Here is a 17,025-nt window from a genome sequence, read left to right on the forward strand (position 1 = left end):
TATTGGAGCTGGTTTTAGTTTTATATAAACAAACCAGAAGGTATTACTCATAATTCCTTGCATTTGCAGAGCACTTTGCAGCTTACCAAGGCTTTCAGTGTACATTGTGGAGTGAATGAATGAATGAGTGAATGAAGTACATGCTAATTCATTTGCTCTACAAACCAGCCCTCTGTATAGGGCATTTAAAAGACAAGGACATAGACTCAGAGTGGTTACTTGACTTGCCCAAGATCACGTCCTATGTATACAGCAGAATTATGACTTGAACCCAGTTTTCTGACTAAATCCAGATCCTTTCACTACTCCTTTCTGCCCTCCTTCAGAGACCAGTTATGAACCACAGGATGAAATCATTCAGTACTTGATTTATGATCCAAAGTAAAATTATCTTCCTGTAGGCAGGAACCTGATGGAATGTCAGGCACATGGACTTTGGATTCAGACTGACCTGGAGGATTTATCACTAATTTGCTGTGGGATCTAGAGCAAGTCACTTCACCTGTCTGAGTCTCAGTTTTCTGTGTCTTTAAAAGCATGACTATAGCATATCTGCCTCTCTGAGCCCCGGCGACAGTTAGAGGAGATGATGTCCATAAAGCATCTGGCCCATAACAGGTGCTCAGTAAATGGAGGTGATGATGGTGGGCAGTGGTCATGGTTGTTAAGCACAAATCTTATTCTCCATGTAAAGTTCCAGATGGCTTCGGGGTGTTTCTAAAACTTGTCAGTTTAAATAGTCAACGAGTCCTTTCTATGTATTACACATTACACCAGGTTTTCTGCTGGGATCCCAGAGAGGAATGAAATACGGTACCCTTTCCTTTCGCATATTCCCGGAGGTCAAAGTTTTATCCTATTGAAGAGATTCCGTGAACTGCACTCTAGGTTCTGAAGGCTCACTGGCTATTCTCTGAGAGGAGTTCTACCTGAGTCTCCACGGTCTCACTGGCATTGCATTTCTAAAACAGTCCATTCACATTAACAGTCTTACTTCTGCAGCCCATCTTATTCTCCCCTCCTGTCCACAGCCTCAGGGGCCCACCTTTCTCCTCAGCATCTCACTCACAGCCCTGCCTCTCTTCCTCCTCTTCCCACCTCTGACCACTTCCTTCTTTTGTCCTTTCACTACAACAAGCTCCTTTGAGTAACCCTTAAGACATTTCCTAACCTGGTTCCAACCTACCTTTCCAGTGTTCCTGCCCATTCGCCCTCCCTGGCACTCCCCATTTTCTTTCCTGCCCCTGCACTTTGTACAGCTTATGCCCTGTGTCTAGAATGTCCTCTTTCCTCCCCCCAACCCTCTCTTGTCAGACTGCTCCTCCTCTGAGGTCCACTTAAACATTACCTCCTAGAGAATTCTTCCCAGCCTCACCAAGTGGAGACCATTGTACTAAAATGTATTTATCACTCACCACCTTTGGGATAGGATATGAGGCAGTACATTGCAGTGTGATTATTTTCTACATGTCTGTTTTTACTAGACTGTGTGCTCCTCCAGTCAAGAAATGTTTCTTTTAATTTGTGTTCATAGTATCTAGCACAAAGCCCGACGTGTAGTTGGGGCTCAGTTTATAAAACTGAGTTACTGCTTTGTATAATTTGGGACCAGAATCTAAAAGAAGCTGTCAAATTGGGGAGAGTCCTGACAGATCAGGGAAATGAGGATGGACAGGCAGTTTGACCTGTTAGGGGCCCTCTCTCTCTGTTCTGCTAAGTTAAGAGCCAAAAATCATACTTTTTGGTTTTTTCCTTTCTTTCATACTTTTGTTTTTGCCATTTTGTTTCTGTAGGTTAATTCCTATATCCTGAAGAAGAACATGATGCTTATGACAAATAATTTCTATGTGGCAATCTTGGGATATGATGAGGTAAGCTTATTTACCAGGCCTTAGGCAGAACAATGGCCTCCCCCAACAAAGGCATTTGATGAGAGCCTCTGAGAGAAGCTTCAGGGGCCACCATCACTGCCTGCCATTATGGCTTGGTATTTTACTGTTTCCTCACCTTCACTGACTCAGCAACTAGAATGAGTGTGCCCAGCAGTTTGCCTAGTACTTGAGAAAGAAAGCACTATGTAATACGGTCAGATCATTCAACTAGTCTGCATTTATTGAGTGCCTGTGGAGTGCTGGATGGAGGGACAAAGGCAAATCAGTCACAGTCTCAGCCCCAGATGCGTTCAGAGAGAGGAAGACATGCACACATCAACATCACGGTCAAATCACACACTTTTTTGGGGGGTTTAATTATAAAAGCAATACATACTCATTTAAAAAATTCATAAAACTGTGCATAAATGGTTGAAATAAAAAATAAAAGGGCCCTTTCCTCTCCTGCCCAATTCTCTGTCCCAGAGGAAAACTTTGTTAATAGTTTATTGGGTGTCCTTATAAGTGTTACCGTGCATACACAAGCACCTATGTATTTATTTTCTTCATGCAAATGTAAGTTACACTGCATATACTACTATTCTGCAACTTGCTTTTTTCACTGAGCAATATATCTTGGGTATCCTTCTACATGAGAACATTTAGATCTATCTCATTTTTTATTATAAAATTTACATAACATAAAATTTACCATTTTTAAGTGTACATTTTAGTGGCATTAAGTACATTCACACTGTTGAGCAGCCATCACCACCATCCATCTCCAGGACTTTTCCTGATCTTCCCAAATTGAAACTCTGTACCCGTTAAACACTATTCTCCTATTCTCTCCTCCCCCCAGCCCCTGGGAACCACTCTTCTGCTTTCTGTCTCTATGGTTTTGACTACTCTAAGTACCTCATATAAGTGGAGTCATACAGTTTTTGTTCTTTTCTGATTGGCTTATTTCACTTAGCATAATGTCTTCAAGATTCATCCATGTTGTGGCATCTCTCTCATCTTTTTCTCCTCAACTGTTATAGAAATTTCAGACACATGGAAAAGGCAAAAGAATGGTGTGATGAACCTGTATGCATACCACCAGGATTCATCGTACCTCATCTTTTTAACAAACCATGTGCTTTTATGTTCATTTTGTGGTTACCTTCAGATTTAATGCAAGCATCACCCCTTCTGGGACACAGGCCCAAGAACTTTCCCCAGGCTCAACGGCTTCTGCCCTTCCTGGGCTCCACAGCACGTGCTGCATTAGCATTAACTGTCACCCCACTGGGTGAGGATCTCTCCTGTGTAGTTGCAGTGTCTACTCTGTGTTTCTGTTGCCTGGCATGGTGCTTGGCACATGGCAGGTGAAGAGTGAAGAAGGGAAGAAATGCATAAAGGATGAAAGTCAGAAACTAGAGTTCAGGCCGGAGGAAATGTTATCACCCTGAAGATAATAATTAAAGCCAGGACATGAACTTACAAAAAAATTTAGTTAAATGATTTGCTTAGGGTCATAGGACTAGTTAAAATTGAGGTTTCCCAATTCCCAGTCTACTAAATATCCTCAGTTATAAGAGAGCAATTAAGACTGCATACTGCATACATCATTAATTCAATATGAGCTTTGTGGGATGGGAATTGAGAAACACTGCTTAAATCTATGCATCAGTTGTTAAATTAGATACATTCTGATTTCAGAAACCTTACAGTATATAAAAGAATGAGGCTTAGAATTGAAGAAATATAATTTTCTTTCTCTTGGCATTTGTTTGCGGTCTTTATTGCAGATGGCTCAGTTGTTTCCTTTCACCCACATTAATAAAGATGTTCTGTCCCCCTATCCCAAATCCATCTTGGCAGAGCCATCTTAGACACATGCTTGAGCGCAAGAGTCACCTGGGGTGCTTTTAAAATCTAATTATTGAGAACTGCACTAAATATTCCAATTCTCAATGGGAGTGGGGCCTGGTATTTCAACAAGCACACCAGGTGACTTTTCAGAGTGGGAAAGTTTGGGAAATAGACTAATTACCTGGGACGCTTTAGAAATACCATTATTTGGGCCCTGTCCCTCAGAAGTTCTGGATTTAACTGTAGGTGGGCATCTGTAGTTGTAAAAGTTCCCCAAGTAATTTAAAGGTGTAATTCTGGAACAGTTTTTCTTATATTTTAGTGTGCATGCAGATCATCTGGAGTCCTAGGTAAAATTCAGATTCTGACCCAGCAGGTCTGAGGTGAGGCCAGCGATTCTGCGTGGCCCACGAGCTGTAGGGGATGTGCAGCCATTCTGCAGGCCACACCGGCAGTCACAAGGTTCTAGAGCTGTGCTTTCTAGTACTAGCCACATGTGGCTGTTTTGATTTAAATTCATTAAAATTGAAAATGCAGTTCTTCAGTCACACTGGTTACATTTCAGGTGCTCAGTACTTGTGTGTGGCTAGTAGTGGCTACTGTGTTGGGCAGTGCAGCTGTAGATTGTTTCCATCATCACAGAAAGTTCGATTGGACAGTGCTGTTCTACAGCACCCTTTTCCTAGAATCTTGCTTGGATTGTGCCCCACCCCTGAACACTTTTGGAACCTTCCTGTTTTCTACTTCATTAGGTCCAAATTCCTCCATGGAACTTCCAGGCCTTCTGTGAACTGTCCCCATTTGTGACATGTCCTGTCCACCTTTATCTCCCACGGCCCTCCAGTGTGTAACCTTCTTTCTGAGTGAGACCATTTGCCTCACTGCTCCACAGATATGCCGTGTCTGATTGAGGCTGTCTTGGACAACCAGGTGTGGGGGGCAGTAGCTGAGGCTGTCCGCTTTGAACCTGAGGATTTCAGGGTCTCGCACTTTGTAGGCACTCTCTCTGTAAATGTTCAGTGAACTAATATTATTCTCTCTTGCTTAGAATGTCCTGTAGCTCTCCAAATAGTCTCCATTCTTAAGGCCCCCTTCTCCACAGAGCTTTCCCTGACCTCTCTAGGTCTGTGTTTTTTTACCCTGAATTTCAATATCCATCCATCCATTTAACAGGTATTTATTAAGTGCCTACCATGTGTGATGCACTGGGGATATGCTGGTAAATAAAACAAACATGGTCTGATTCTTCCCCACCAGAGCTTATCTCTTAATGGAGAGACAGGCCGTAAATAAGTAAACAAGCAAATAAATATCTAATTACAAATAGAGCACAGTGATAGAGAATAACGGGGTGGGTGTACTTAGTGTGGACTGGGAGGGTCTCTGAGGAGTTTTCATAGAAGCTAAGACTGAAGATTGAGGAACCATCCATGTCTTGACTATTCCTCAGAGTCTCCTGTACAGATTAGCATTTGTTCATTCTCCAGGATTTAATTCTGTGCTGCTGTTTGATGTACTCTAGCTTTGTCCCTTCAACTAGATTGCAAGCGGCTTGTGAGCTGTGACCGTATCACTGTGACTCTGTGTTCTTACCATCATGCTAAGCACGTAGTGGTGTCAGATCAGCCCTCACTGAGTGAGGCTCCACCACTTTAAACTCTTAACTATAACCAGGGTCCTCCAGGGCCAGGACAGTCCCTTTGGCTGCCTCTCGGTTACTCTAGACCTAGGTGTCTCAATTTCCTGAAGGATGCTTTTTTTGTAGCGTGAGGGAAAACAAGTAGGCATCCCAGTAGATTGTGGGAAAATTGCTGTGCAAACTAATTTTTGCCTCCTAGGCACCCCTTTTTCTTTCCCGCTTCCTCTCTCAGACCAGTTTGTTTTCACTGACTTACTAGAAGTGTGGTGGAAAGAAGGCAGCAGTTGGGTTCGTTGATTTATTCAGCCATTTGTGTTGCACTCCCACTCTGTGCCAGGTACCGCATCCTGACTAGAGCCAGTCAGCGCCATCCCTTGACCTCACCAGTGCATTCTGTTTCCAAACCTACCACCAGTTAGCTAGAGAAGCTCTAAGCCTCAGTGCACTTACCTTTACAACGAGGGTAATAGCATCTGTTCTTCCTGGCATACCTCGCCATCGGAGCCAGGTGTGTGAAGGAGCTCTGACAGTCTGGAACAGTCAGGTTGCTATCATTGTTAATCTGAGTTCTGAGTCATCCTTTTCCTTCTGACTGATTATGGACTTGGCCCTTCCCAGCCATCTCACCCATCGCCAAGGCTGCCTGTTTGCGGCAGGCCGTGGCTCCCGGGGCTTTTGCTGTCCTGCGCTCTGGGCTCATTTTCTAAGTCCTTATAACACTCGCTCCCACTCCTGTTACCTCTCGTGTAGCATATGTGAGTCGCTGCCAGCAGCACTCCGGCATGTGCCCAGGGCACTTCAGACACAGGCAGGCTGTTGTGTTAGCAAATAGCTTGGAGAACAGTGATGTGCCTGAGCTTGTCCTTGGCTCCTGTCCCCATCTGCCGGAAGAAGCTGGTTTTCCCGACTCAGCCATTGTGCCAGGACAGTCTCTTGGAATTGTAGGGGTGTTTAGCAGGGGGCATTTGGGACAGGTGGATGGTTTTTCCACCAAACTGTCAGTACCCCATACTGGACATGGCCCTTCCTGGCAGCAGGCCTAAAGCCAGACCTCATGTACTGCAGTGCCTCGGGGGCCAGACCACAGCATGATATCGAGTAAGTGATCCTGGCTCTTTGTGTAATGCTTTACCACTTAACAGAGCCTTTCATGGCCATTGTCTCTTAATTCTCACAACTCTGTGGGATAGGTTTTATTTTGCTTGTTTAGGTTGTGAGAAACTGAGGCTCAGGAAGGGCTAGTGGCTTTCCAAAGGCCACATAGCTATCAAGTGACAGAGCTGCCATTTGAACTCAGGTGGTCTGATCCCCAGATCTCACTGTTGTTTCAACTGTATTCACAGCTGCATGCCAAAACAAGCTCCTAATCTTTGTACCTAACATATTACACTTAACAAAACACCTTTATGTTATCTCTTATAATTCAAAGGTGCTGTTAAGTAGGGCAGGCATTTTAGTCTCTGTTTAATAGATGAGAAGGTCGAGACTCAGCTTTATTAAATTGCCCACAGTCTCTGAGCTTGGTACTGGCAGGGCCAGGACTTGATCCCGTCTTCTAACTGACTTCCAAGCCCCAGTCAGCACTTTGTCTGGTTCCGTACACTACCTTGGCACCTGGACAGAGCAACTTCTCAGGGCCTTTCCCTTTAGTCACCCTTGCCCAGGAAGCAAGACCCTCCTCTCTCCCTCCTCAGAGTTCCAAGTTAGAAAATGGTCCTAGTCCAGGATGAAGGCCTCTGTGATATTTGGGCTTCCCAACAGAGCTCTCTCTCCTCTGTGCCAGGACAGCCAATGCTAGGCACACACAGGCTCTGAGCGCTCCCCTGTGGCCCATGGCAATCCTGCCGAACAGCCTGTTCCTCTGCTTAGGGACAGGCAGGGAGAGGCTGGGCCAGCCATAGCCAGCCCAGAGCTGGGTGACACTGAGGCCAAGGTACCTGGCTCTCATCGCTAAAGAGCTAGCTGCCTTGCAGATGTGTGTCCTTGGACCAGGGGAGAAGGTGCAACCTACACTCACCTCTGTTCTTGGGAAGAAATATATACTCACAGTACTCCAAGCCCATTCCTTGTGGACGGCAGTGGAACCACTGCTGCTCCCATCTCTCTTCTCTGCCTCTCAGGTGTTGCCTGGGCCTGGGTGGGCTGTAGAGGGAGTTGTGGCCTAGGAAGGTCCATCAGACATGTGCCCCATCTCTGTATCAACCTTATTAGCCAGTCACTTGGCCCCTCTGGGTCCCATGTTCTTCCCCTGTATAAAATGAAAGGGTCAGACCAGATGCTCTCTGAAGACCCCTTCCAAGCTCTACCAAGTAGCTGCCCCATTTCTCTCATGGTATCTGTAAGGTCCCTCTGAGCTGATTTTGTGTTGCTAGCGTGTTCACAGTATCCCCAGCTTTTGTATCCTGGCTCTGCCATATGCCCCAGAAGAACACTTGTGCTGTGTATTCTAGGGGGTCCTTTCAGATGATCGTGGGCTGGCTGCTGCCCTCTGGAGAACCTTCTTCAACCAGAAATGTGAAGACCCTCGACAACTTGAATTGTTGGTGGAGTATGTGAGGAAACAGGTGAGCAGTCCTTCCCCTCCCCTCCAGAGCCTCCTGGACAACAGGTCCTTCCTGAGGTCTGTGGATGCTGGACTTTCAGAGGATCATGAGAGGTTGAGTTCCCAGAGTCCAGTCTGAGGGAATTCTGACCCGATCATGTCAGCAGTGGGCACTGATCAAGAACACCTTCTGTGGATCCAGCCATGAGCCAGGTCAGGGGTCACGGAGTAGGAATAGAAGAATAAAGGGCACCGAGAAGTCTGCTGCTTTTATAAACCTGTTGTCTTTCATTCACTGCACATTCAGCTGTCTGCTGTGTGCGCAGTGCTATACTGATCCTGGGCACACGCAGTCCTCCTGTAAGATAGCAGCACGGGGTGCAGTGAAGCTCCCCTTAGGTACCCACCCAGGATTCATGTTTCCAGCTCCTGGCTTCCAACAGGATTGGGCTCCAGGCAGCATTCCACAACATCCTGTAAGCCTCTTCCCACTGGGTGCTATCTGTCGTCAAGCAGAGTCCCCCTGCTTCATTCCTCACCCCTCTGGCTGCCCAGGGCTCCCTGACACCAAAGCGTCTGAGAGAAAGCTCCAGGGTGAGGACTGCTTAACTACATAGTTTTCCTCGAGCCCAGGAAGAATTCACTCCTGTTCTCTCTGCCCCCGGATCCTGTATTGATGGGAAATCCATACATTATAGATGAGGGAGCTGAGTGGCAGGGAAGAGGCACATGTAGGTCTCCCAGTGAGTCAGGCTGTGCAGCTGGTCTAGAGCCCCCAGCTGGGTGATTCATGCAGCCACTAGGGGCCTCAGCTGCTCCAGACCGCTCATCAGCTCAGGCTGTCCCATGAGTCACACCTTTGCTTCACGGGCCTGGCCCCTGGAGCCAAAGGGGCCTCACCTCACAGTTATTCTCTTATTCACCTGAGTCCACGCCCTTCAAGCCTCCAACAGCCAGGAGGGGAAGGCCAGGCTCTGGCTCCAAGGAGAAGACAGTGCCAGCAGGCCCAGCTGGTTGATTACTGGAAAACTACATACTAAGGCTCTTCAGAGGGTAGAGAACCCCAGAAGCCAGGACTGCTGTTTGACCGTTCTTCAAATCTGCCAGAGCCGGGAAGAAGGCACTGTGGCCAGAGGACCCCACCCACAGAGAATTCTGAGACTCACACTGTTGACTGGACTCGCCCTCAGACAGGAGTAGCAACTGGCAAAGCAAATGCTATGTTTTCTGAGAGACCAGCCCAACTTTTCCATCTACCGCGGTGGGCTTGTGCCAGGGGCCACAACAAGGGCACAGCTGGGACCTCTCCGAGGGCCCTGAAGGAAAGGGCTGCCACACCAATAAGAAGGCCCAGATTGCCCCAGTGAGAGGCAGGCACTAGGAAAACAGTGACGGAGCTCTTAGGGAAGCAGCGAGCTCTGATGGGGACCCAGTTCTGTCAGCAAACCTTTTGAGCACCTATTGTACCAGCCTCTCTGTTGAGAAAGCAGAAATTAGTAAGACCCAGTCCTGCCCTCAAGGATCCAGCTCATGATTTGGCAAGGAAGCCAGTCAGGCACAAGGCTAACCCTGGAATAAGTCAGTCTGCAATGTATACAGGCAGGAGCAGAGTCTATGAAAGGCTAAAGAAAGGAGGGACTAAGTCTGACCGAGTGGATCGGGGAAGGCCAGGAGGCTAGTCCTGGGCCTTGATGCCAGTTGGTCTGGTAGATGGCCTGAGACCCAGTCAGAGATCATGCTGAGATTTTCAACCCAGGCGATGGGCATAGTGGTGGCATTCGGGACAGAAATGGAGTAATTGGAAAGAGGAGTGGCTTTTAGGTGAGATAACAGGTCAGTTGATCTCCTTGCACTGGAGACATGTGGAAATCCAGACCTGAGGTGTGTGTGAGAGACTGGGGGTGAGTGCAAGGGTCTGCAGCCTAAAAACAAAGCAGTGGGAGTGAAGGAATTCTTGGAAGAGGGAGTTGATGCAAGGCCTAAGATGAGGCCTTTGGACTCCTGCCACCTGTCCTTTCCCCCCAATTGCCTTCTCACCCTCAAATGGAGCCTCATCTTCTGAATCCAGTGCTGACTCCTGCTCTGATCCAGCTCTCGCCCTAGAGCTTGCCTGTGCACTTGAAAGCATTTGTCCTTATTCATCTCCTTACTAACAGGAGCCTGGGAATCCTCCCAGAGGTGGCCTTTATCGCCTAAGACTTGCCACTCGTTAGAGCACCTGCCTCTTGCAAAACTGCCCGACCATGCCTCCCTGCAGCTGCTCCTGTTCTCCATCACAGGTGTCCCCTCTCTGCATTGTTCAGGGGGATAAACTCCCTCAATCATCCTAGAGGGGTGAAGCTGGGTCCCACTAACCATGGGGTCAGGGCCCACTAGAGCACAGTAGAAGCATACACATTTTTTTTTTTTAAGTTCCAGTGACTAGCAGTGTCCTTCATCTTGTGGGGTACACGTTACTATTATGGGCCCCTTTCTCAGACAGGGGAACTTAAATCTCAGAGAAGGGAATTGGCTCACCTTGGGTAACATCGCCACCCTGAATGGACAATCAGACACACAGTTCTTCTGGTCCACAAAGTCAGGGCTTGTGTGTCAGACATTTGTCCATTCAGAGGCACAGTGCGGAATTCCCTAAAGCCTGAGAGAGCTTCCTTAGTGACTTGTTTCTTCGAACTCCCTTAAATGAAATAATCCGGGAGATCAGAGACCACTACCCCACCCCCCACCCCCCCGCCCCAGGCTTGGGAGCTGGGATGGTCAGAAGCTCCTCATGCCCCCGCCCCGTTCTCTCCTTTGGGAGGCTGGTTCCTTATGCCATCTCACGTCTGTCCTGCCCTTGTCCCTTTCCTGTTTCCTGTTCTCCTGATTGCAGATACAGTACCTGGACTCCATGAACGGTGAGGATCTGCTTCTGACAGGGGAGGTGAGCTGGCGCCCTCTAGTGGAGAAGAATCCTCAGAGCATCCTGAAGCCCCGTTCCCCAACTTACAACGATGAGGGTCTTTGATGGGTTGGTCCCTCCGAACAGCTGGCCAACTAGCTCTGAGAAACTGCCAGAAGAGAGGTGGCTGTTTGGCCCAGGATCCTGCAGGAAGTGGCCTGAACTGACCTTTGAACAGCATCTGTCAAATGCCTGGCCCCATTTGTGTTGATTTTCCTCTTAGTACGTCCAGGAGTCTGATTAGGTGGGGTACGGTACGGTGCTGGGAGAACCCTTAGCCCTTCTAAGGTGTCCTCTCCCTCAAGAGAAGCCCTGAGCAAGAGCTCCCCTGCACACACTCCCCAGGTCCCCTCTAGGAAACATGCGATTGACAGCTTTTCCCAAAGGCCACAGAAGGGAATGGGGGTAGGTTAGAAAGGGGACACCCCCTGCCCCCGCAAGGGCCCACTGTGGCCTAGGAGCAGTTTGTAATGCTGCTGAGTCAAGACTGGTAACTACACTCTGTCCTCCAGCGTTGAGCCGTGGGGGTTGAGTTGGCCATTAAAAGAAACAGAGACTTCTCTCTGCCATGGCTCTTTATTCCTGGGTCTTGTAGCAACTTACCTGGGATGGTGGATGCCACGAGCTGAGGAGCACTGCCCAGCTCAGTTAGAGGCAGGGAGGGGGGAGGCTCGGGGGTCTCTGCTGCTGCTTCTGCCTACAGTTCATGGAGATGTCGCTGTTCTGGCCAAGGTACAGCCTTCCAGGCCACGACCCTGGGGACCCAGGAGGCCTCTGTGGCCAGGGGGCTTGTCACATCCTGAGTCATTTGGAAAGAGGCCTTGAGAGAAAGGTCCCTTTGTCACACACACTCCCAGTGAACTGGGTGAGGAACATGCTGTCTCTTCCTCTCTTGGTCCCCCCTTACACGAGGTACTGGGGAGAAGGGAAGAAGAGGAGAACACACGCTTCCTGGCTTCGTTGCACCGCCCCAGGACCCAGCCCCATGCCCAGCCTTCCACCCCCTTCCCAACTGCAGGAGCATGGGCTGCAGAGCCACCTTGGTCTGCGCACTTGAGGACCAGTCCCCTCCTCCCTCTGAGTGTGGGTCATCTCTGGGGGAATTTTCTTTAAATTGAAGAAAGGGGGCGGAGAACCATATTGCCCCTCCCCCCATCAAACTTCCTTCATTTAACTTGCTATAAAATGAGTCATATAAAGAAACTCTATAAGGGTGAGGTATATCTCACTTCTGTGAAAACATTACAAATCAAACCGCCTTCTCTGAGTTTATTTAAGATGCTTTTGTTGCACACGGAGCTCTAGAGTGAAGCCTCCTGTGTGTGTGAGATAATAACACCTTGTAACTCATTACAGCTGGGCACTATTTACATAAACCAGAGCTGGGCCAGGCAGGAATTTGCTGATTAATTTATTTTTAATGGAGTGAAGTATACCATGCACCAAAATAAACTTTACGGTGTGTACCTAACTGCTCCTGGAATGGATGGAAAAATTAATGGAACAGATTTGGCTCTCAACTCTACACATTAATTTATATATAAAAGTTATTTGAGCCTTAACCCATTTGCTGCCCAGGGCAGCTCCCCAACCACAGATCCCAGCCTGCAGCACCAGTTCAGCTTCCGGGCTTGCTTTAGAATCATGGAATCTCAGATTTGGAAGGACCGTTAGCGGTCATTTAGTCCAGCCCAGGTCCGGAACTTGACGCCCCTTCTCAACATCCCAGTTGCCTATGTTCATACGGGCCCTATATGAATACCTCCAGCAGCAGACGGCCCCCACCTGCAGAGCCAAGTCCTGTCTCCATAAGAAGAGTAATCACCAAACACTGCAACTTATGACACGCAGCCATGTTTCTAAGAGCCAGTCTATCTGTCATGTCTGTGATGTCCCGAAGCCCTCACTTCCTGGCCGTAGGCATCTTTCACTGACTACACCCGCCGCCCCCCAAACAAAATCCAGGCTCCTTGGAAGCTGCAAGGCTCTTCTTAGTTTGATCCTTGTTTGTCTTTTTGAGTCTCTAACCCATTTCTTTTCTGAGCAACTGAACCACTTGGGGTTACCTGAGGAGACTACCCTGTATGTTTTCTCTGCCTGGAACCCTGTCTGCTCTTCTGACTAAAGAAATTGCACGTGTCCCCTAATACCACCCTCTCCTGTTCACCCCAGGCAGTATTCTCCAGAGGAACTATTTTTTACATACCCACCCTCCATCCTGCAGTGTGAGCACCTTCAGAGTGGGCATTGGTGTTTGGGTCAGTCGCCTTTGTTTTTCCAGCGTCCAGCAGCATGGCTGGACCTTAGTAGGCATCAGTGTAAGCTTTGATAAATGAAAGAAGGAATGAATGACTAGATCACCAATCATTATCTGTACAAGCCCAACAAAAAGCCCCGTTCTGGACATTCTCTCAGTCTGTACTACAGTTCAGCTTATTTTAATAATTCAGTACGAAGTACCTCCTTTGGCCTTCGAATAGGAACGAAAGCCAGATGTTCTTTCTATAGCTAAACGTTTTTCTATTGCAAATTGTTATTATACAGAACAAGTGAAAGACATGTTTTCTTTGCTCTCAGGGAGATTGCTCTCTAGGAATAATTTTGTCCTTTATTTGTACTCTGTATACGTCCAGAAAGGATCACAGCAAATTAAGAGACACAGGTGTAAAAACTGCAAAACGATTGAAACAAAGTTTAAAAGATAAGATGCAAGTATTGGTAGGTTAGAAAACCTAGCCTGCTGATAACCAACTTTCACGTGACTTTTTCAGCAATTTATAAAGTGTGATCTCACGTGTGCATTGTCTCGCAGCAGTCCTGTAAAATAGGTATTGTTCTCCTGATTCTTATCCCCTTTACACAAGAGATGGGACTACAGCTCAGAGAGGCCTGGAAGATGAACCAGGGTAAGCAGGGGCCTAGAGTGCCCAGCCCTCATCTTCAGCCCTGGGGCCCTTGCTCTCTCCCCACCCCACACTGCTTCCCGCAGGTCAGTGAGGAAATCTGCAATTGAGTATCAAACCTTGCTCTGAGCTCCCTGGAAGTCAAAGGCAGAAATGAGACAGGCTGAAGGTTATGTGCTTCCCATTGTCACATGAAAGGAGTTATACTTATTCATCAGAAGAAACAAATGTTTTCCTTACTCTTCCCAGAAGAATATATTACAGGGTCTTAAAATGAGAAACACTGAACAATGTTGCGAATAGTACCCCTGAGGTTTCAGATTTGCCTAAAATTTTAAAAATTGCAAGTATTGCTTTCTTACATCAAGCTGAGATTAAAGCCCAGGCTACGCTTCAGCCAGTGTTTTTTGTGTTTCTGTTCTGCGCCAGACGCTGCTTGGTGTTTTCAGTTAGTATCTCATTTAATCCTCAGTGACAGTTCTGTGAGGTAAGTGTTATTTGTACGTTCATGTTACCGCTGAGGGGGACTGAAGCTCAGGGAAGCCCAGATTTACCCTGCATGCAGACTCAGGCGGTTCTGACACCCAAGTCCAATGCTTTTAGTTCTAGAAAAGGAGTACTAGATGGGGAAAGGGTCAGTTGTGCTACATTAAAAAGTAAAAGGAAAACTAAAGCAGTATTCCAGCCACGTGGGCTTCTGTGGGCGCATACACATACTAACAGGAAAAGTCAGAACAAGGGAGTTCAGGTTCAAGGTTCAGAAAAGCCTTCGAGGAGTTGGAACATAAAGGACGGGCAAGGTTTAGGTAGGTGGAAAGAAAAACAGGAAGTGAGGATCCGCGGCACGGAGCAGGAAACTTCAGACTCAAGTGGAGCAGCTGAGTCGGTTGCCAGGGAAGAAAAGGTTGCCGAGATCCAGATGGGGCCACGGCTCAGGGAAGTCTGGGTAACGCTGCATCTGGCAGGGACTGTGACCTGATGGGAGTGCAGGTGCACAGTGGCATGTAGGGTGGATGGGCACAGTCAGGAAGGATTCTAGCCAGCTAGGCTTGAAGGCCTGGGGGCGATTGTAGAAATTCAGAGGAAGTTCAAACCCCAGAGGCATTGCAGGGAATAAAATCGTCAGGACTTGATGCCTCACTGAACATGAAGCCTGAAGAAAGCTGTTCAGGGCTCTCCTGGGAGCAGAGAGATGGTGATGTCTGGCAGAAGAGGGGAGCGTGAAAAGAAGAATCTTCTTTGCATTGTGGTTTTTTTTGGGTGCTAATTACATTATCCTATGAGATAGGGCAGGGATTATTGCCCCCATGATGCACTAGGGAAACAGGTCCACTGAGGAGAAACCACTTACTGGTGCAAGAAACCACTTTCATAGCGAAGCTGACCAGTCTCATGTCTTCAAGCCCCACCCCACTGCTTTGGTGCATGTTGGTTGTGTCTATATGGGGAGCTGGTCTGACGGAAGATGCATCAGGGAGGGCAAGGGCATAGGGCAGGCCTGGACCTTGGGGGATGATGAGGACCTCGGGGCCAAGAACTTTGGCCCTGTCTTGCGTATAGAAGGGACACCTGAAGTCATGAAACTGGATGAGTTCCCAGAGACGAAATGTGGAGGGTAGAAAAGGAAGTGGGGTGGGCGTGGGAGAAAGCATCCACTGGGGGTAGGAAGAGATTAGGAACCAGCGTAGGAGGCGGAATCAGGAGTAAAAGCCAGGGGTGGGCGGTGTGGGTAGAGCCTTCCAGGCGGAGGAGGCAGCTAAGGCCGTGTGCTGCAGAGCAGCGTAGGGCCGGGAGTAAGTGGGTGGAGCTTAAGGGCTTTAGACTTCCAGGAACAAGACTTTTGAGAGCAGATTATGGCAACAGTTGTGGTATCTTGGGAGGCACCTAGATGAGAAGGAACGGAGAAAAAGCAATGAGTCGAGTAGGAAGCGTCCCTCTAATGTGAGGAATTAGGGTTAGATCCCTCTGGAAGTGGAAGCCTAGTCTGGAAAACAAGGGCCTGGCTTTGGAGGGGAGGAGGGAAGCCTTTCCTGAGACCAGAGATTGGAGGACAGGTCGGGGGCAAGTGATTTCTGAGGTGAGGGCCCAGAGGGAAGGGAGCTCACGCTGGTCTCCATGCCCGGGGAACCTAGAGTTTATCAGCCCTTGGGGTGAGGTGGGGAAGGAAGGGGAGTGGGCAGGTTTGTGGGCCGAGAACACGACAGTCCCAAACTGAACTCTTCCCTTGGGAGAAGCCCTTTGCTACCCTGGTTCTGCCCCCTTCAGCCTTCTCCCACTGCATCCCACTGTGCCCTGACCACTGACACCATGGACTTGGCCTTAGGGAGGATAGGCCAGACCTCAGGCCCCTGGCCATGATCTTCTACCCCCTCACTCTGCCCTGGTGATAACCACCCCTTACAAGTTTTCTGTGGCTTCCAGGGGACTTCCCTCCTCGAGCCATACTGCTGAGCCCAGGGCCCAGACCCTGCCCAGGTCAAGGGCCTCCATCCCTCTGATAAGGTGAGAAAAGGTCCTGGAGATCCTGGCCGGGGATTTCCGGAAAGGGAATCTTCAAGCACTGACCCGTAATGTCAAAAAGTGATAGAACACAATGTGAGCACTAGAAGGGACTTGGAGACCTCCAGCCTCTTGCTCTACAGATGGGAGGCTGAGGCCTTGAGAGGCTCACTCAAGTTTTCACAGTCGGGAACCAGAATCACTGACCTGTGCTGGCTTGCTTCTTCCCTCTTCTTCTCTCTCCCTGTGGCCAGAAACAGTTCCTTCACCTCCCAGTCACCATCTGAGAAAGAGCCTACAACAGAGCTGTACTCTAATTGGGGGTGGAGTGTGGAACATGGTTCCTCTAAGCTTCCAGAATGGCTCATGAGCTCTAAACCCCAAGCAATTGGTTTATACCTCGGCTTATTCTGTGGCTTATAATTATTTACGAGTCTACCTTCCCCACTAAACTGAGTTCCTCCAGGGCACAGACCAAGTCTTACTCATCTTTGGGACCACAGTGCTGGCCTACAGTAAGCATTAAATATATGTTGGGTGGACTGAATGGGCAGAGGGAGAGGGGATGGGGAGGGAGAGGTGGCTGGATCAATAATGTTGGGGGCTTAAGAGATCAATGGCTAGTATATCTTTCTTCCCCTCCCAAGTCCAGAATGAATTGAAAAATAAGAGACAGACACATGGACATCAAAATGGGGGCTTTACCAGTATTTCTGATAAAGCTGATTGGAGAATGTAGCTTTTGCTTTTGGGCCAAATGGACTTAATAATAT

The 17,025-nt window shown here is 48.3% G+C and overlaps 1 protein-coding gene and 1 long non-coding RNA gene across 4 annotated transcripts in view; one reads left to right on the forward strand and one right to left on the reverse strand.

Moving 5' to 3' along the window:
- The window catches only part of LOC309613076, a 31,704-nt gene extending 25,792 nt beyond the window's left edge, over window positions 1–5,912 (reverse strand). Inside the window, exon 1 of one of the 2 annotated variants that reach the window (XR_014235514.1) lies at window positions 5,818–5,912. This is a non-coding gene — a long non-coding RNA (uncharacterized lncRNA). Of the gene's footprint in view, window positions 1–2,789; window positions 2,880–5,817 lie in introns of those variants that run through there. The other variant, XR_014235515.1, reaches the window with a different exon arrangement.
- Window positions 1–14,149, forward strand: part of UQCC1 (ubiquinol-cytochrome c reductase complex assembly factor 1) — a 95,074-nt gene extending 80,925 nt beyond the window's left edge. For both annotated transcript variants that reach the window (XM_082359501.1, XM_082359502.1), the window contains 3 exons: window positions 1,794–1,871; window positions 7,818–7,931; window positions 10,782–14,149. In XM_082359501.1, coding sequence (XP_082215627.1) covers window positions 1,794–1,871; window positions 7,818–7,931; window positions 10,782–10,916 — 327 coding nt within the window. In that variant the 3' untranslated portion in view covers window positions 10,917–14,149. The remainder of the gene's footprint in view (window positions 1–1,793; window positions 1,872–7,817; window positions 7,932–10,781) is intronic.
- Window positions 14,150–17,025: the final 2,876 nt, after the last annotated feature.

The sequence above is a fragment of the Balaenoptera borealis genome (genome assembly GCF_965194805.1).
Source record: "Balaenoptera borealis genome assembly, chromosome: 16".
In the NCBI taxonomy this organism is placed as follows: domain Eukaryota; kingdom Metazoa; phylum Chordata; class Mammalia; order Artiodactyla; family Balaenopteridae; genus Balaenoptera; species Balaenoptera borealis.